Source organism: Calonectris borealis, chromosome 1 (genome assembly GCF_964195595.1).
Source record: "Calonectris borealis chromosome 1, bCalBor7.hap1.2, whole genome shotgun sequence".
NCBI classification, from domain to species: Eukaryota; Metazoa; Chordata; class Aves; order Procellariiformes; family Procellariidae; genus Calonectris; species Calonectris borealis.
The window spans coordinates 3,553,823-3,574,682 of record NC_134312.1 but is presented as its reverse complement, the minus strand read 5'-3'; the positions used below and the strand labels follow the sequence as shown (position 1 = coordinate 3,574,682).

Here is a 20,860-nt window from a genome sequence, read left to right as displayed (position 1 = left end):
CTTGCTTTCCAAGCTGAGGTGGGAATGAGGGAGATGCTGTGCTGTCCATTGCCAGAAGGAACAGAACCACCATCGATGGGATGCCACTGAGCAGAGAGAGCATTTTTGCCGCAGTGCTACGACCAACAGGACACAATGGGAAAGACGGAGAGGGACACAGGTCTCTTTGAAAAATAACAATAACCATATGAAACACATGGGCAGGGGAGCATCGGTCTCCTCCTCCCCTCTTGACCATTCCCCTGCCCCAAGAGAGCAGTTACACCGCTGTTTGCCCAGGCAGATAAGAGCCACAATGGTCCAACTCTGGACGGAGCTGTGGCATTTTTTGGGGAGCCTTGGGGTTCCTCTCCCAGTGGGTCACTATCAGGAGATAGAGTTGCAATGGCTCTGCAGGAGAGGATCTCGATTTGCTTCTGCCCTCCAGGATCCCTGCAGGCAGGCTGCCTTCCCCTTGGGGAGACTTTTAGTAATACTGAGTTCATTTCCATGTCCACTCCAGAGGCTACAGCCCTAGGAGGGCAGTTAAAGCAGCATGACAGAGGTGACCTCCTAATTTCCCATCTGCAGAGTGATGATGTGATGTTGGGGGAGGGTTTGTGGGGGGTTTTTGTGTGTAATAGTTTTTCTCTAGGGCAAAGGCAGAGGGGAAGCTGTGAAAAGGAGAGCTCCACCCGAATGTCGATGTCCCCAGAGCCAAGATTCCTCTGCAGTCTTTTCTTTTAACCCCTGGGGCTTTGTCGCTTTGTCCATAGATTTTGAAAGAGAAAGAAATGAGAGAGTGAGAGGAGCGCTGTTCAGGTGACTCTGCTTACAGCCGATCAAAACTTGCACTTGGTAAAGATGATGATCTTGAGTGAGGCACGACTTGGTTTATCCCTCCCAGGGTGTCCCTGGCAGGACAGTTCTCAGCTGTCTATGCTCATGAGGGTTATGACTTGTTCAAGTTTGTAGGCAAGTTTCTGTTTCCCAGCCTGGTCATCTTGATCAAGGGCTCCGAGAATCTGGAAAAAGTGAGAGGAAGAAATTGTAGGGTTTTAATTTTTTTTGCCCCAAAGGACTGAGTTCAGCATCTTACAGCAGTAGATGAGAGTCAGCTTTTCCTAAGGTGGATCCCAGGCTTAGTTTAGATCACGCAAAGCCAGTCAGTCAGCAGGGAACTAGGCAGGCAGTTTGGGATAGATCTGACTAAATGCAGACCTCTACATTGCAACCAATCAAATGGATTCTTATCTTGGAGATCAGTTATTCGGTAGCTTTATTCATCACCTTGCCATGCTACTTGAGATGCCTTAAGGTAGCTCACGTGGTCTTCAACACACAGAACCATACTGGTCACCTTTAAGACCTGTATCATACTTGTTGGACCATTCTCGGGTGCTTTAGGGTATCTGAAATGGCACTGGGCACACATGCTTAAACAGCTTTTGGCCACATGTGATGCAGAGCTCATGTAGGGCTCCTCTGTAGCAAGCTAACATCTGACCATTGACTACTGCAAGCCAGCTAAATCTGGTTGACCAATAATAAGAGACAAAAGTAACAGGGATCCAAATGAAAGAGTACTGGGAAGACCAATAAGACCAGGCCCTCCCTTTCCAGTCCCCAAGCCTTGCTTTTTATTCCTTAAATCCATCATCCCTCTAGCCAGGATGAAGATAGGTATCTGTGACACATGCTGGGCCCTGGGAATGGGTGGGCTGTCCCATGGTCCTGCAGAACTGCTCTTCCCCCTCCAAGGCTCTTACCTCCTCGCTGTACTTGCCAACGTAGGAGTATATCTCTGAGAGCGCACTCATAGTGTTGAACTCGTTCATATGCATGCGAGACTGCTCAGCCAAGTACGCATTCATGTCCTGGTCACTGATTGCTGGCATTTTGGCGATGTCTGAATAGTACCTGAGAGAGAGAAATACAGGCGTTTCTTGAGGGGAGAAGTAGGGAGTCAAGAGATGAAAGCCATCAACAATAAGGAGAAAGGATACACTTAGCACGCTCAGTCTCTTCTGGTGCATCAGTGATGTATCTGGTCATGCTCTTTTATTACAGCAAGGGAGATGACTTAGCCAAAAGTGGAAATTACTGAAGCATTTATTCCTGGATATCAGACATGTGTTGTATTCACTCACGTGTAGATGAGGCCCTTAGGGACATGGTGTAGTGGGCATGGTGTGTTGGGTTGACGGTTGGACACGATGATCTTAGAGGTCTTTTCCAACCTGTATGATTCTATGATTCTATGATTCTAACCCTATTCTGAGACCGAAACCACAAAGAGCATCATGTAAACTTTCTCCATGCTGTCAAAGAAGTAGGCAGTACCTATTGATGCTGGATTCCTCTGTCAGGCCTTCAAGGGCTTTGAGCAGTACCTCCAGTCCCACAGAGAAGTCCCACTGATCTCGCTGCCCACGGAGAGCTCAGGATTTTTCTCCCATAGACAAAAAAAGCTTTGCATGCTTTCTTGAACCATTCACATTAGTACATCTACATCCATTGCTAACATCATCCACCTCCCGCACTGAATCCAGTCTATGCCAGCAACTCTTCTGATGCTCAACATCTCCCTTTTGCCCCAAATTTTAAGCTGGCCTGATGTCACAGTTTGTGGCAAGAGGCTTCAAAACACCGCCATCCCCACTCTGACTGGGGAAAATCTGCTTCCCTTAAGAGTCAACAACATTCCCCTTGAGCTCGAGAGGACTGGGGTTTATCTGTAAGATATGGAGCCCCCAGAACCGTTGCCCATCAGGCTTCATCAGCAGAGCAATGTCTCTTTAAGAAAGTTGCGATTTTCGATGTCCTTCGTCCCCTGGGTAAGGCAGGTCTTGGAGGACAAGGTTTGTGGAAGGTAATCAGTCACTGTCACTCGCAGCTGTGCTCTGCTGTCAACTGGTTAATTAGTCACCATCATTTACATTTTTAATTTCTGCAATTTGACATTTTGTGCACAAGGAAAAAAAAAAAAAGAAAAAAGCCCATAACTGCAGCAATCCACAATTTTATAATTAGGAGGCAGAGGGGACGGAGAGCCAAAAGAGCTGACAGGTGTCCTGTAAACAGTGCTGAGACACCTGCTGAGATGGAGGCTGTTTTCCACTGCAGACAAATTGGACACTGAAGTGCTGCATGATGAGGATCCTTCAGACAGACAAGTGGGAAAATACTCTCTATGACAGCATGGGACAAGCAGCTGCCAAAGTCTCCTATGAAAGATAGCACAGTGCAAGAGCACTGGGAGGAAACCCCTCCACACCAGAAGGCTCCAGTTTTGCTGTCTGGTTTTGTGCCCTGCGCTCTCATCCTGATTTATTGCAATGGGTTGGTCTCAGTTGTTATCCTGGTTTTGCAGAGGGGGTTGATGTAATGCTTGGGAGAGGAAGGCATAGGAGGCAGCTCTGTGCACAGTCTTCCAGCCTGACTGCTTCCAGAGCGAGACTCTGGCTCATCATAAAATCTCATGCAAACCTCATTAATTTTATTGCAACTTCCAGTATGCCCAACAGCATTACTCTCCCTGGAGTCCTAGCATCTTGTCTTCTGGGCTCAGGACCAGCCAAAACCTCAGTCCCATGATCTATATATTGCCCACTCCCAGTACTACAGTGATGATTGGTCTGGGCTTGATTTTACTTTACATTTTGCGTAACCCCCAACCCCCAAGTGGACCTGAACAGTTGTCTATAAGGGAAGAAGCCATCTGGAAACCTCATGAAGACCTGTCCTGCAGAACTACCTCCAGGAGAAGATGATGAGCAGAATGAATAAATATTTCTAGACCTTTTCCACTCCCAGAAAACTCAAACAAGTCTCAGCATCAGCAGATGGACAAAATCAGACCTGTGCTGCATGCACTTCTGATAAGAGAAAGCGTCAGGGACTGGTGGCATCCATGACGATGTTACCGCAGGCTTCTCAGAGCCAAGTACATTGTTGAGAAACAAGGAGTCTTATGGCCAAAAAACAAGGTGTGCTTTGGCACTCAAAGAAAACTACATCCACGTGCAACCAGCGTAGTTCGTAGACTTGTGGGGAAAAACAGCCTGCAATGCAGTGAAATGCATTGATTTATGGTGCCTAAGAAGAGCCCACGGAGAAGAGCCCAGCTCCTCATGAATATTGCATAGGCACCTTCCTGCTGGGCAAAATGAATAGTGAAGGGGATTACATCACAGCAGAAATAAATGAGTCCAGTGGAGGAAAGCAGAGGTACTGTGTTGTATTTGCCAGTCTGGCTCTGACAAGCAGCTGAAATGCTCCTTTTCCTCCCTGGTTTGGTTAGGCATCAAATGGTGGCAGGATAGTGGGTGCAGGGATGGGGAGCTTCTAAAAAGTTCAACAGAGACACACATATCATCTGCTTCTCCAAGTTTCTCCTGTCTCCCTTTCACCTGGTAGTATTGTTCTCCTGGATCTGTGACTCAAAGGGTCTGAAAGCTCCCCAGTCCCTTTCCAGCCCTGCAGAGATATTTTCCCAGCAGCATAACACTCCCATGACTCATCTGATCAACAAAAAGCAACACGCAATGCTCCCTGGAGCGAAGGACAGGATACAAGAATCTGAATTTCAGGGCTTGGAGGACTCTCCAGCCATGACAGACTCTCAAGCTGTGATCTCAGTGTTCTGAGTTCACGGACCCACCACCATACCAAAGCGTCCTGGTCTCCCCCAGACTCAGTTCCCTGGCCATCACACACCTGAGCAGTCATTTCCCATCAAGACTGCAAACCAAGATATTGTGGGAGTGCGTTTCATGGGAAAAATAAAAGAAAAAGAAGGAAAAAAAAGCATGTACCAATAATCAAACCTAGCTGCTAGTACAGGGAGAAAACGTATAATATCCTTCCATCAGAACTCTGCCGTGGCCAAATGACTTATTTATACAGAAGTGTTTCTAATGAAGCCATCATTGCGCTATCTAAAGAAATTATGAATGTGTATATTAAAGCATCCTAGCAGGGAGATGACAACATCCCTGCTGAGTCTTTATTTACCTTCTATTTGAGCCCAGATCCTCAGAGGTACTTAGGGCCTCTCTGCCATTTGCATATCCCTAATGTCTTCAAAACCACTGTGAAGCTGTCACCGAACCCCAGAGGTCCTTGTGTTTTCACTGCCGGCATTTGCAAGGCTGCCTGTGTGCCGCTTCCCTTCGCCCCTGCAGCTGACAGCTCTCACTTACACCCTAGCTGAACTGTGACACAATGCACGGGGAGCGAGATGCTCTTTCACCACGCTGCTCCTGTGAGCACCCCAAAGCTGAGGGTCACCAGATCTCACCTGAGACACGGGCAGATCATTGACTTACACTTCCATAACCCCAGAGGCTGCATTAGCCAGCAGGAGGTTGGGAATGTAAGGCTAAGCCAGATTCCCTCTGAATGAGACAGAAAGGTAGCAAAGCAGCAAATCTACCTTAGCCTGCCTCCAAAGGTTCAAGACTGAGAGTCCAAAGTAGAAGATCATGACTACTTATTCAGATGTGCACCACTCGCTGACCTGGTGCTGCAGATTTGCTCCTTCTTCTGTATTCCAGTTTTGGTTATCTCCAGTGGATCCTTTTCCAGCTGTTTCCAGGAGATCCTTAGATGCACTTCAAAAGATCCTTTCTTATGTGCTTGAGTTTCCCCTAAATCACAGGAGGAGACTGAGTTCTCACTTCAAGACTGCTCATTCTCTGATGTGGCAGGAAACTTGCTCATTAGACATCAGAAACCCTCAAGAAATTTGTGTAAATCCCTCACTCAGGCACATCAGCAACTCAAATGGAGGATGTGAGGATTACTAGACCATAGGATGTGACTTCATAGGCATCATTAGCAGAGCAGCTCACCCCAGCCTGGCTGGAACAGGAGAGCCCATGAGACCATCCACTGCCACTATGGTATGGGGAAGGGTTTTGGATGCACCAATATATAGTAGTGCTTCCTCTTATTCTCAAAAAATAATTGTTCTTATTGCTTTCACATCCTCCTCTTTCCCTGGGTTGTGTTTGTTTTGTTTTGTTTTGTTTGTTTTGTTTTGTTTTCCTAAGGAAAGCAATACAACAGTGACCTGGGAATACATCTTGCCCTCTGTTTAGCCAGGAGTAAATGCTCTTGCCTTCGGTACCAACCAGGAAAGGCTCCTTAGTGGAGCTGTTTCACGAGAATGACTGTGCCTGCTGCCACTCAGTAACTCATTAACTCATCAAAAGAGAAGAGAAAAGCCGTGTTGCCAGTGCTTCCTGAAATTTTCCAGCACTGCCGCGGTTTAGGCAGCTTAGCATGGAGCTAATTGCCTTCCAAAAGATCTTTTTGTCATGGCTGTTGTTGTGCTGTCGCTGGGTTGGGACTGCACTCATTAATAATCATTTTAGCATATGAAAAGCTTGTAACGAATCCATGTGCTGCAGACGGCAGATGCAATTACAGCAATAACATAATTAGGGTTATGCAATAGCCGGCTGTATCCAGACCATTGAAGGAGGAAGAGATGTGTGAAAGGGATATGGGGGACTGCTAGAGCAGAGAAGGGTTGAAGGAAGGCTTGGGAACAACCTAGCGGCCAGCTCTTTTATGTGATGAAGTGAAGCAATGCAAGAAGATGCTGTCAGTTCCTCTGTTGACACGGCATGGCAGTTTTAGCTTCCTGGGAGGCATCTGAGCTGCAAAGTTTGCGTTTGTGTTGATTCAGCTACAGGCAGCCGCAAGACTCTGTTAGCCCAGACTGATCCTATGTTGGAGAGAGGTTCAAGGCCAGGCTGTTGGACACTGATTGGATTTTGGCAGTAAAGCATGACAGCTAAGCAAAAGGTACTGGCCCCAAAGTTAGCTGAAGATCTGTCAGCTCTTCCAGAGATTTGCCTTGAAGAGCTTGAGGGAACGATTCCGTCTGTGTATGCATCCCTTAGCTAGGGCAATGATTTTGTTTTGCATGGACCTGTTGGAGCGGGTCCAGAGGAGGCCACAAATGATCAGGGGGGTGGAACGCCTCTCCTATGAGGAAAGGCTGAGACAGTTGGGGTTATTCAGCCTGGAGAAGAGAAGGCTCTGGGGAGATCTTATTGCGGCCTTTCAGTACTTAAAGGGGGCTTATAAGAAAGACGGCGGCAAACTTTTTAGCAGGCCCTGTTGTGACAGGACAAGGGGTAATGGTTTGAAAGTAAAAGAGGGTAGATTTAGACTAGATATAAGGAAGAAATTTTTTACACTGAGGGTGGTGAAACCCTGGCACAGGTTGCCCAGAGAGGTGGTAGATGCCCCATCCCTGGGAACATTCAAGGTCAGGTTGGACGGCGCTCTGAGCAACCTGACCTAGTTGAAGATGTCCCTGCTTACTGCAGGGGGGTTGGACTAGACGATCTTTAAAGGTCCCTTCCAACCCAAACTATTCTATGATTCTATGATATGTGTATGGCTCTGCTGCTTTTCATCTCAGAATAAATGGTAGAGAATGAGCAGGCAGCATGGAGTCAATGGTTGAAGAGTGAATTGGTGAACAGGTAGTTTCTCTGGGAAAAGATACCATCCAGCATCGTCTCAGTCCAGAGGATGTGTGGGTCTGAGGTTGTACCCTTGGTGTATAGACACATATTCATCTTGCCTGCTGAAAACCGCACTATGTAAGAGCAGTGTGTTACTGTGATGAGAAAATATCAGGAGCTTTTTGGAGACTAAAGGTAAAGAAAGACAAGTGAACAGTCTTCAGATACACCAAAAGCTGCAGCAGAGAGGCAGGGAATGAGCTGTACACCATGTCCCTGGGGATGCGATGAGATGGCTTGGGCTTTAATTACAACCAAGGGGATTTTGGCTGGCCATCAGGGAAAACACTCTGATGGGAAAGACAGGGAAGCGCAGGGACGGGTTGCCTGAGGAGAGCAGAGGCTCTGTCGTTGGAGGCCTTTAAGAAAGGGATAGACAACATCTGTCAAGAAGGCTTTAGACAGAGCTGATCCTGCCCTGAGGCAGGAGCTGGTTGGGTTGACCTCCTGAGGCGCCTTCCAGCAGTTTTTATTATCTCTACTGACAACACCCCCCTACCTTAACCCTTGGTATGCTATATCTTAAGCCTTCTTTCTGGCAGGGAAAGGAGACATGAAAGACTGCATTTTTTAAAGTAGAGCCAGGATTTGCACCTGTCATTTGATACTCTCTTTTAAAGCCCTTGGGGTCACCCCAATGTTTCTGTTTAAAACCTCAATAACTTCCAGTGTTAGGGTGCATGCAGCTTATAATCTTTATTGTACTAAGCTAGTCCAATTTGTCTTTTTTTCTAAAGTTAGCTGCAAAGTGGCCAACAGACATCACAAGCGCTGGAGGAGACCATCTATTGACTACAGAGTCCTGGAATCAGAGGCTGACAAGTGATGTGGGTTAGATCCCGAATGGGGACAGACTATCCATTCTGCATACACCAAACATACTCCCACAGCATTTTCTATTAGGCTTAAGACCTTGACATCTAAAGGTTTATGCCATGCAAACCATAGTTGCTTCAGAAAAAGGAAATAGATGAGATCACAGATCCAGGACCTGGGTAGCAACAGCTAGGTCAGGTAGTGTTTGTACCCAGGTTAACATAACAAACTGCAGATGTTGTAATTCTGAATCCCACAGATCAAGTCACTTTAAACCTCTTTTGGTCCCAAATTTGGCAAGCCTCTTTTCAATGGTCTTCATTGGAAGATTCTCAAGGTGTTAAGAATATTTGCAATGTCTCCATTGACTTTCAGCTTTTCTTTGAGGGCTATTTTTAATGCACAATAAACAGCCAAAAGGAGACCAAATCCCTGCAGGGAAGAGAAAAAAGCACCAGTTCCTCTCCTTGCAGCACTGCAGGTATTTTGGGCACCAGTGTGCAATGGAAAAACTCTTTGGCTTCTGTTTTTTGTGCTCTGCCCCTTTTCAGTTTCCCACATCCCTGCCTCCATGCCAGGCTTCGGTAGGGAAACATCGTATTGATTGTGATGCAGGCAATTAAACGGTGTTAATGAAGTTCAAACAAGTGTTATCATAAGCTTGGCAGCATGGAGAGAAATGAAAGGTCAGCCACAGCCCTTTGTCATCTTTTCAGCGTGGTGTTGAATGCTAATGAGACAGTCCCAATTAGAACAGGCTCCCCTTTGTATTGCTTGGGGATTGCATCAAATGCTCCCAAGTTCTCCAGATTTTTAGGCTCAAAGGGGACATTTGAAGTAAACTTGAAAAGATGCAGATCTGAAGCTGCTCTAATGTAAATTCAGCAAAGCCTATGGAGTTTTACCAACAGAAGTCAGATGAGAATCTGGTCTACCGTTCCAATTCTTTTCCCCTTTTTTTCAGTAGACTTAGATAATGATAATTGAAAAGCCTCCACCTTGTTTTAGAACTACAGTCTGACTCTTTATGGCTTCAACAAAAGCCAAAGAGTCTGTCCCTGTTTCCTGGGTTAATTGTCCTGCCTCAGTCAGGCCTCATCTTCTGCCGCAGGAAACCCAAGATGTGGCTGCACCTAGATACTTTTTAGCCATGCGTTTTCACAGTGAAAGAGTCCTGGATGTGTAATTTGAAAGCTGAACCTGTTTTTCCCAAAAGTCAGGATTTCTCAGTGGGTTTGTTTCAGAAGGCAGAGTTCACCTCTGCTTCCAACAGCAGAGGACTGCTGAAATCAAACTCCCAGTTGACTACCATGCGGAGGTAGATCATCGACCAGGCCAGAATCTGTAGCTATTCCCTTCCCAATGTACCTTCACACTCTAAAGAGGTAGAAAACTAATCTTTGAAGGGTTAGAGGTATGTACTTTCACCCATGCCTGCTTCTTGTGCCAAGGTCAATCCCTGCTTTAAGTTTTGTGAGTCCTAAAGGCACACTCCACACTGAGAAACCAGGAGTTGCAAAGGGAAGGATTGGAGTAACCCAGCTCAGCTACCATTTCAACAGACCCGTTAAAAGAGAGGAGCCTGTCTTTACTTCAGAGTGCCTTCAAGTATGGTTACAATCTACCACTGCCTAATTGCCCTCTTATAGATTCTTCTTCATCAAAGAAGTTCATTTGATTTCAGGTTCCTCTGATTTACTCAACTGCTTCTTAAACTCCCTGACTGAAAATCTTTTTATCTTATGATTCGCTCTTTGAAGAGGTCTAGTGGTCTTGAAGGATGCCGTCTCCAGCTGATACTGACTACAGAAATAGCTCCAACCAGTACCGGAAGCCATTGGATTTGGAATAACTCCCTCAAAGTACAGTTGCAGAATGGAGAAAAGGAATTCATTAACTCAGGGTAGAATTGAAATTATATTCTATTCATCCTTGATATGTTTTTTCTTTGATCTACCACAGCATCCAGGTGCCACTGCCTTGAGTCAATGGAATTGACACACAAAAATATAAGCAGGGCAGAAGCTCTAACCATATTCCAAAACCCGCAGCCTCCCCTTGGGCTTCAGTTCAAGTTGTCAGACATCAGTGCAGATAACAACCCAGCACATGCTGGGCACAGAAATCCAGTGCTGTTTACTAGCAGCAGGAGGTGTTATATACCTCGTTTGCAAACCCAGTTGTTTGGGAAAACTTCTAGGAAAATGAAACACCTACTGCTGAAGATCACTGGGCAACAGGATTTAGCTCCAAAAAGTTGTAAAGTGAAATCAATACTGGAAAAAAAAAAGGAAACTGCAGCCTTCTGTTTATCCAGAAAAAGAGGTGTTGCATACCCTGTTCTCCACCTCAGTTTATTTCTCAAATGTACCATCTCCAAAAATAAAAAATCCACCAGGGTCATAAGTAAAACAAAGTATTTGTCCACAGAAACCAACCACGCACTGCACACAAGGTTGCTAAATTGTCGCTGGAGTGTGACACCTTTGGGTCACTGTTGGTGCAAACTTGATTTCTAAATGAATCTCAAACACCTCTTTCCCCCTATTCAGGTCAATCCAGCAATCAACCTCAATACATACTAAGAAACTTGGACACAGTACCAGAAGTAGGTCATAATTAAGCAAGGTAGCTCGTAAGAGCCTTACAGGTTGCCTAGAAACGACATTTGCAGAAGTGTTTAACCACATCTAAAAATAATTGTCCAGACAAATCAGAGACCAATGGGAGCATTATTGTAAAAAATGTCACCTCATGCCGACTAGGGGACAGAGCTCTTTGATCTCCTTTCACAAAATGAGAGAAAACCATCCCTACCAAAGGCAATACAGTGGTTTACAGCGCAGTGTGCCTACAGTAGCAGAGGTCTCATATAACCTGCACGGCATGGTATCAATTTTAGATAGTGCCTATGAAGTCATCCAGACGAATCATTGCTTAAAACTGGACGGCATTGAACAGGAATGATCTGTAAGATAAACCCATCCTTGTGTTTACAGAGTAGTAATCATTCTCCATCTGTGCAGTTCCCAAATCTGTCAATAACTCCAGACAAGCGTAGCATATTGGAAAACAAAGCACAGATCAACTTCTGCAAGGCTTGTTCCAGCAGACAGGCTCCTGCTGAATGGAGTGCAAGATGTGCTATTTGCTTGTTCTGCGGAAAACCTTAGAGAAACTGAAGGAATAGTTGTCTTGGTTGTATTCCCTGTAGAGTAGCTTTGCCAGACACTGACCTTCAGTGCAGTAGATTGACCAGTACAGCTACAGGTCTTGCAGATGTGGATAAAATGCTTGGAAAGATCTCTGACCTTTCAGAAAATACCTGCAGTGCTTCAGTCACCAGCCTGTCAATCTTACGGCATCTCATTCAAAGCACAGAAGAGCCTCCAAGGAAAGCTACTGGGCTCGGAATAAGGGGAGGTAATTGTATGACCCTTGGGATCTAGGAGGTGTGGGGACTGTCACAACAATGCTGAGAACAGTAAACCACTTCTGGTCTGTGTGGAAAGACTTAGAAGCCCACGTACTTCACAGGGCTCAAACACATCACCTCCCCTTCCTTCCTCCCTCTCGGGCTTCTCAACAGTTTCTCCTCAAGAGAAACAATGATGGCAAACACCTTCAGTTCGCACCTCTAATTAAATATCCATCTCTGCTGCGAGGCATGTGGGAGTAAAAGGCTAACACGGAGCTTTCTACTTAGGCAATAACCAAAGAAAAAAAAGTCAGAGGCAGCTACCAGCTACTTTTGGTATAAATATTGCCTCAGTATAGGAGGCAATGCTGATGCCTCCTACCTCCATCCATGAAGCAGGACCTCATTGTATCACTTGCCTATGTCATTCCTATTTCTAGAGCTAAAACTCACCTTTCCACCCAGTTCTTGTAGCTGGGGATGTCCTTGGCGTAGAGAAGCTTGTTGGAGGGTGAGTCTTTGCCCAGACGGTGCTCTGAGGTCGAACAGGAGTCCATGAAAGTCTGAGCCACTACAGAGAGACAGGCATCGGTGATGCTGTTCTTGTGGATGTCGAAGACAAACTGCGGGTTCTTGATCATGTTAACCCAGAACCGTAACGGCAGGCTGTGAGAAAGGTGGGAGGGGTGGAAGAAGTGAGTCAGTCAGTGCACGGTTCACAGGCTTTGTCGTGCGAGGTTACAATGCAGACTGGTGGATGGCAATCAAAGACCATGGTGTGGACATAAGGATTCTGGGATAAAGCTTGATATACAATAAATTCATCCCCTACAGGACTCTAGGGACAGCAGTGGAGTCACCTCAGCAGTGGCTTTTGTCCCTGTTATCCTTACAAGCCAGATTTTGTCAGTCTTAAAGTCTATGCCATCTCATTGAAGATGCACATAAATTAATGAGAGTATAATTGAGGCAATGAAAATGACTCTTATCTTTTCTACGTTAGGGTGCAATGCAAAGTTTCACCTGTTGGCTGCTTCATCAGACGAGGATAGGCATCACATCTGCAAAACTTATGGTAAACACTTGTCATTAGGGGACTTGGCTTGTACCTTCATAGCAACCTTATGGGAAGAGAGGTAGGTAGAGCTCTCAGGCCGAGACTGAGAGTGCTAATGGCACTCACTGTGTGCTGTGGACACCGTGTACGGTCACAGTCCACAGCTCAAGCCCAAGACCACGTATGATCCCAGCATACTGGGCGTGAAGCAGTCCTTACGTGACAGGGAAAATCCTGTTGCCTCAAGGAAAAAAAAGGGGAGTAGGGAAGAAGTGTTGTAACCTTTGAAATGAAAATGTATCTGCCCTAACCAAGGAAATGTTATTCCATTTGCAATCCAAAGCCCTTTTTTCCCCTTTTTCTCAAAGGAGCAGTTCATTTGTGTGAGATGCCCTGAGGTATCTACCTCCAGCCTTTGCCTCAAGCCGTTTTGTGTCAGGGCAAATGCATTCATATGATCACGGCCTAGGAGTTGAGATGTGTCACTGATCACAGCGTCAAAATCTTGTCTCTCTGTCAGGTAGACTGTTAAGTCTACCTTCAGTGTCTGCACCTTCCCAAGAGGAGGTTATTCTTCAGCTTAACAAATTCACCTGATGTTCAGGCTAAAATCCCCAGTTCCTCAGTTCCTTCCGTTTGCTTGTTACCCTCATGTGTTCACAGCACCATAACAAATTCATCTCCAAGTCTGATGTATTTTGGGTAACAGCAGGCAGTTTAACATGACACCACGTTTCCCTAAACTACTGCGTGTTCTCCTGAGCCATCAAAATCGCAGAGCAAATGTAAGGAAAACCTCACACAGGTAATCCTATCAGCCAAGCAGCCTTCGTAGGAGACGGGGCAGAAGTTCAGAAGAAGCAGGAGGTGCTGGCAATGAGAGCTGATGGGAGTTGCGGGAGGGAAACATTTTAGGCTGGGAATGGGGGATTCATCTTTTGGGGGATGAGGTGGATGAGTGAACCGTGCAGAACTTCCTCTGCAGGTGTTTGGATGGCAAACACAGCCACAGTGAGGACGAGCAGAGAGTGCATGTATGTGTGCCTGAGTGTGTGTACGGGTGTGGGGAGGGGCTGGGGGGCACGATGTCCCTAGCTGGGAATAATGAAGCCCGTGATGTGACTTTGAGTTAATTTAATCTGATTGAAGAGATTTCTTCATACTGCCCCTTTTCCCACATACACACAGACTCTGCCTTCCACCCTCCCCCCTTAAATAAACCTCCTGCTCATTTAGTCTGAGTGGCTGCAATCAGCCTTAGATTAGTGCCGCAGATAATGTTAATAATATGCTAATGTTTCATTAGTTGAAAGCCTCTTTGGTGCATGGGGTTTCTTTTTTTATGTCACTGCTCTGTGACGATCTGCCATCAGCATGGCTGGTAAAAGGAAAAAATGCATGAGCTGGGAGCCCCATGGCTCTCCTCTGCTGTTCCTTTTATAGTCCCTGTATTTGCACAGGAGAAGGGGAGGGAGAGATTCCCCAGGGGACTCTTTCCAACAGGGAGACTCAGCGGAGATGAGCCGCCGAGATCTTTTCTTTCCACCGATCCTGTTTTTTTCCCGCTGTCCCATTACATGTACGAAGAGGGGCTGCTGCCCGGCAGCTAGAGCAGGGGGCTGATGTCAGACTTTGTCACTCGCTCCGAAGGAGACTCACATCCAACTCCAGACTCTTTAAGTGCTTAGTACAGTTTGAGATGCTCTCCTGGCCTCCAGCTGCCAGTCCAGGAGGGTACAAGTCTCCTGTGGATGCTGCACATTCCCTGTGGATGTCTGGGAATCCTTAAAATATCCCGGATGGCACTACATGCCTATGTGTGGGCAAACAAATGAAGCTCTAGCCCCCCTCTGACTATAGTGGGATTTCAAACACCCAGTCTAGATGAAGACAGTGGTGCTGAATGCTCTTCCAGACCTCCCTAGACATTTCTATGGGCCTGACACTGCAGCAGTTAAATACTTCACCATTTTTCCTCCTATATCCTCATGAGGTCCCTCAGAAATACTGCCATCCCCATGTAATACAGGGCAACTGGGACCTGTTTAGCCAAAGCGCTCCATCCTTGAGAACATCCTTTGGATTTGGGGATCTTTTGATCTCCCCATTGTCTTGGGAATGTTGAGCCTGGTGCTCTGAACCCCACGCCAGGCTCCTCAGGTTCCCTAGCAGCCAGATCCCAAACCACATGTCCCTCTCCTCTTCTTCCAGTCCAGGACCTGGTGCTGGGCTGTACTGGGGTGTCTCACTCACCAATTGCTCTTCCAGGTGTGCCGCACATGGGGGTCATGGATGTTGTGCTTGTCAGCCTGCTCATCCAGGAAGTCGAACATGTATTTGATAGCCAGGGGAAGCGCACTGCCACGGTGAGCAGTGCTGAAGATGGTCTCAAAGAGGTCGTCTACAAATTTCTGGAGGGTGCCCTGTTGGGAGAAGGAAGGAGAGAAGAATGTGAGATACCAAATGGGAAGAGGATATTGAACTTTGGTACCCCACTGAAAACTGAGTATGTCTGCAAATCAGGCCCGGAAAGTGTGATTGAAAAGTGGGAGCCATTTAATATCTGTTAAATTTGATATGAGTTGGAAATTTCAATACAGATGTCTTTAAGCAGGTATGTGCATCTTCACAATATCTGCTACATCTGGTTAGCAGCCAGACGGAGTAGGTCAAGATGCTACCTGTTCTCTCTGCAGCTAGAACTCCCTGCCAGGGAGAGTGGCTGAGCTGTGGTGGGATACCTTGCCCCATCTCAGGCATACGGTGATGGAGAGGCCCGGATATGTTCCCACTGAAATTTCTCTCCTCTGAGTCCTCTCCTCAACTGCTTTAGTGCATGTATGAGACAAAAACTAGCCATCTTCTACACTGGCTTCCATCCAGGGCCAATTCTTAAGCTGGGAATAGAAGTCAGATGACTGTAGAGCAGAGCAGAAGGTGTCATTGAGACAAATGGGACAAGAGTGCCTGCAGAGAGATGGCTGGTTTATATGTGTGAGTAGTATAATAAATAACACAAACTTCATCTCAAATCCCCAAGAGGCCTCCTCATTTTTTACTACCCATTGGCATGGGACTGAGGCAAACCCTAGAAGCAATGCAACCCTAGATGGGTGTGTCAGGTACTGCTCTGCAGACCTCAGTAATGTCTACTGCAGAGACTGCAGAGGTCTCCTTATGCTCCTCTGGGAGAAGAATCCCAGATCCTGTGCTTGGAGAACCACCCTGGCAAGCCAGTGAGGACAGTTGACCTTTAGGAAGAAGGTGAAGAGCTGGAATATCAGAGGGTGACCAGGCCCAGAGAACAGGGCAGTTGAGGAGCTGCGATAACCAGAGGAGCTGCAGGCTGGGTTTGGGGGGGAACCAGGCAAGGCATGCTTTCGCTGCTGAATGGGAAGCTCTAGCCCACGTTTGAACCTCTACTTTGCCACCAGAGCTGCACAGACATTTATATGTGAACAAACCAAACGGCTGCTAAAACAACCAAAAAGCAATCAAATCTCCAACAAACGTTTCCTGATATGCAAGATTTCCTCTTCTGAAAAATAAAACCCTCCCCTTTCTCTGCAGACCCACGAAAGAAATTCTCTTTACTAGAAATGAAGCACCAGGTTCCACCAGAGTGGCTCAAGTTTACATAGTGCTAACAAATACTTAATTAGGAAGCTGGTGTCACTTGCTGATTCATCACTTACTTTATTCTTCGGGAGACAAACAGAGGTACCTTTTGCTTGTGTGAACTCCTACAGGGTGACTAAAGCCCTGCAGCACATGTCTGACTCAGAACGGGCCCCCGAGGGGAAATCTTGTTGGTCTGACATGGAAGAGCTGCCCTCAGGTTCAACCTCTGGAGGAAATTAGTTCTCTACATGCTCACCCACACAAACACAAAGAAAACCTCTGAGGCTTTTAGGCAAGAGACTCTTGGTCTCCGGGGTCAGGGATTTACCAGAATAAAAATCATTGTCAGTTTAACTAAGTATTCCCTGGGATTGTATTACCAACAATTGTTCTCTCCCCTCTTTCCCTCCCTCAAATGGTCATGATAAGGAAAGAAAATCGCTCAGCCCGAGAGGGGAAACAATAACCCCCCAGCCTTTCTACTCTCTCTGTGGCTGTGCAAGTTTCACAGCTGCTTTCCTGTCATCTCCATAAAAAAATAAAAAACCCACAAGTGTTGAGTTTGTGATCCGGAACAGAAAGCAAAAGCCATTCAGTGGTGGGGTAGGGGATGTATCCCCAGACAACGTAAATCAGCACTGGTCCAATGCTTGCTGGTTTACACCAGCTGGGGCCCGGGCCCTGGGGAGCATCATTTTCTTTTTATGTTGTGTGATCCATAAAAGCATCTTGATGCCAGGGAGCTGGGCATGTACCAAGGGCTAAAGACAAAGCCACTTTATCTTCAAATCCCACTGCGACATAGACAGCCTGCGTGAGGATGCGGGGAGAGTCAGACACCAGAGGCAAAATGAGTTCAGGAACAAATGTGCAGGTAAAACTGTAGGACATGATGGAGACCCGTCTGATGGGCAAACCCAGACGGCGTTTGCATGAACACATGAAATTGTGTTTGTGCTTATTAACACCCTGCCAAGAAATGATAATAGTCAAAACTTCAGAGAAGGGAGGAAGATTGGGCTGTTTGATCACTGCTTGGTTTAATCCTGCTCTGAACAGGGTGAGATAACACCGTGAACAGCCACACCTGAGCCACAGCTACCCTGCAGTTTCCACTTCTGGGATGCATTGAGATAACTCTCATGTTAGAGAGATTTGGGCACAGGGATGCTCTGCGCTGCAAGAGGACAGCAGAACTGCACAGGGAACATGTCTCTGATTATACTGCCTTCCTCCCCACCTGCCCTGGTCCCTGCTGGGGTGCAAAAGATCATTGCAGCTTCTTCATTAATTCAGACTTCTCCAAGGAGACCACCATCCACAGGGTGGAAGAGCAAATAAATGTAAACTTAAACAACTGCTTTTGCCCACGCTCTTGTGGAGCCTTTACAAGTGAGTTAGGTGGAAGATAGGTTAGAGATGAAAGAAGGTGAAAGGTCTGAGAGCTTTTGTCAACCCCAGAGCAAGTCTGCAGCAAGAACCAGCCATGCCCTTTGCAGGGAAGGGACAGCATGGTGGTGAGTGACAGTGAGTTCTTTCTGTGCAGACAGTGGCAATTAAGCCACTTTCTATTCCTGTCATGGAACCAAAGTCCACTGCAGGAAGTTTTAGACCTGTCAGCTTGAGTGATCTCCACTTGTGCAAGTGTCCTCCCCATGGTGCTGCATCCCCAGTTATGTTAACCCCCCATACTGCCCCACTAAAGAAGTTACGCAGGCTCTGGCAGACACACAGAAGGCTGGTTTTCAGCATTTTGGGGAATATGGATTGAGCAGATGGGATTTTACCAATTTCCCAACACCCAAGAAATGTTGTTTTGGGAAAGCACAACATAAAGGAGGACTTGGGTCTGCACCACCCCTAGGAGCAAGTCTTCACAGCGCAGGCAGTCCTTACCCTCTCTGCAGAGACCTGCCATGGGCCAGCGGTGATGTGTGAGATGTGTCTGGAGATTCAGTTCAGGATGTCCCTGCTCTGCCCCCATCTGACGTAATCTGTATTTTCTCTTTGGAGACCCTGAGCTTTCCATGTCTCAGTGGGGATGGGCATCTAACTCTGCTTTCTGTCTTTGGAGCTGGCCACCTATTAGCCACATCATGGTCAACTTAACCTCCTGCCAAGTCATCAGCACAAGAGTCTTTATGGGCCCAGGGGAAAGGTGGAGAAGAAGGACTTGTACCACAAAAGTCAGGGTTCTGTAGCAGAGGAGCCCATTTCAGACTGTGAGGTGTGACACATCCTTGGAACCTGATCTGGGTGCATTTACTCCCTGGCTCTTCATTTGCTCAATTTTGGTACAAGCTACAAGCCAGTATAATCGACAACCCCAGCACACACACACCCCTGTGCTGACTTTCTCCACCAGCCTTATGGCCCTGTTCTTTACTCCTCATTGGTCACCAATGTCCCTTTTCTGACTCTGCTTTCTAAATTCAAGCTCCTTCCCTCCATGCTTGGAGCACTCCTCTTACTCTGTTTTCTTTCTCTCTTTATCCCCCTTTGGCATCCTTTGAGTAGTCTCTTATTTCTTGTAGGAAAGAAGTTCCACTGCAGCCTTTAAAAACCCATTTCTCACCCTCTTCCCAACCTCACCATGTACCTTGGTGGCAAGTAGTCTCGTCAGGTAGATCTCAGAAACCATCTTGCTGCCCCGGTCACCCTCTTTTTGGTCACCATGCTCATGGTTCTTCACCAAGTGCCACATCTTGACTCCACTCTCAAGGTCAGGGGTGATCATGGGGGTGCGGGAACGGAGGCTATCCGGGCTGCCTGTGTAACGGATCATGTTTTCTGCAAAGAGAGATGCATGTGTCTCAGCCCTAGCAGCACTCGTATTGCAATTACTGGGTTTCACCACAGAAATATGCTAATGACATGCCACCTAATAGAAGTTTTTTATCAGAGAGGCAAGAAGACCTCATTGTCTGGGTTCAGGAGCAGGTACCTCTCCCATTCAGTATATGGAGTGGATGCTCATACAGAGTCTGGTGCGGGGCTGAGACAACCACAGCTGGTGAGTCCACCCTGGGGTGATGTTAGTTTGAGTCTCCAAAGTGGGAAGGCTGTAGCAATACTGTAATGTCCCTGCTCTCACATTTCCATATTAGTATTAAATAAATTTCCACCAATCAATTCATAAGAATAGGCAGCAAGGACATCTCCTGGTGAAATTACAATGTGAGACAGAGAAGCCCCCAAAGCAGCTGTATGGACCAGCCTTATTATCAAACCATTATCTTATGACTGAGTGATTTGCTCAGCAAAGACAAGGGATGATGCCAAGCCAGACATGATGTCCATATCTACACTACGAAATTAAACGAGGCTCAAACACTGACGTCGGTTGCCCACGCTCTTTACCTCTTATGTTCCCTGGCAAAGCTTTGGCCTGGAACCACCAGCACTGTCAGTGTCAGACACTGCCCAGGACTGGTTCAGGGGATAGTACCAGCTACTCATCGTAACCAGTATGGACAAGTACAACTTGTTTTACCTGTATGGATGTTAGCCAAACCATGCCATGCTGCTTGGCATTATGGCCAGAGAGCAGGCCATGGCCTTTTTGCGTAACTAGCATGACCTCTTGCCTAGCTCCCCATGCCCAGACTTAGGAGGAGCTGCCTCCCCCCTTCCTTTGGCACCAAAGCAATCCAATAACTCTTCACTCCCTGCTCCAAAATCTTGTTTTGACAGAAAGTAAACCAGAACCCCAGGTGGGCCTGCACAGATTTCCTCTCCAAGGACACCTTTAGCCTCCAAATTTTACCTCCCTTTGCCTCTGAGTGATGGCATGAGGCATTCCCCTCTCCCTGACCTTCCAGCAATGCTGCAGATGGAGTTTTTTCCAAACATAATTAACAGAAGAGTGTTGCACCTTTCTGTAGCAAGATCGGAATCAGCCTCATTAATGCATTACCAATCTCTACGTATTAATTATCAGACGGAATATCCTTTTTCTCGCTGGATGCTGTTTTCTTAATTGCAATTAACAATCACTTCTGACCCACCACATCTTCTCCTCCCCCTGCATTCTTCCCCACTCCCTCCTCCTGAAAAATCAAATGGCAAAAGAATTAAAGAAATCCAACAGAAATTAACCCCCCTCAAGTCTTCTTTTTAAAAGGTCACTGTGTCTTTCAGTAATTGCAACAACATGGCAAAGAGGATGAATATTAATAAGGTCTGGTGGATTGCTTATGTCCTTGGAGAAAGCGGGAGGGGTCTCTTCTGGACATTGAGTAACTGTACTTTCCCTTAAGCTAAAGGGAGTAAGAAGGATCAGAGATGTTTTCAGAAATTAAAAAATAATAATAAACTGATATGACAGCTGCATCCAGGTTGGAGGCTGGTTTTGCATCACTCTGGTTGCACATTAGAGATGTTTTGCTTTGCCCTCCGGCATCACCACAGTGAGACATGTCC

The 20,860-nt window shown here is 46.6% G+C and overlaps 1 protein-coding gene across 1 annotated transcript in view; it reads right to left on the bottom strand.

Moving 5' to 3' along the window:
- Nucleotides 1-623: 623 nt before the first annotated feature.
- PLXNA4 (plexin A4) overlaps nt 624-20,860 on the bottom strand; it is a 432,942-nt gene continuing 412,705 nt past the window's right edge. The window contains exons 27-31 of the mRNA XM_075142680.1: nt 19,038-19,228; nt 15,071-15,240; nt 12,214-12,426; nt 1,749-1,899; nt 624-1,004 (exon numbers count right to left, since the gene is read on the bottom strand). Coding sequence (XP_074998781.1) covers nt 909-1,004; nt 1,749-1,899; nt 12,214-12,426; nt 15,071-15,240; nt 19,038-19,228 — 821 coding nt within the window. The 3' untranslated portion in view covers nt 624-908. The remainder of the gene's footprint in view (nt 1,005-1,748; nt 1,900-12,213; nt 12,427-15,070; nt 15,241-19,037; nt 19,229-20,860) is intronic.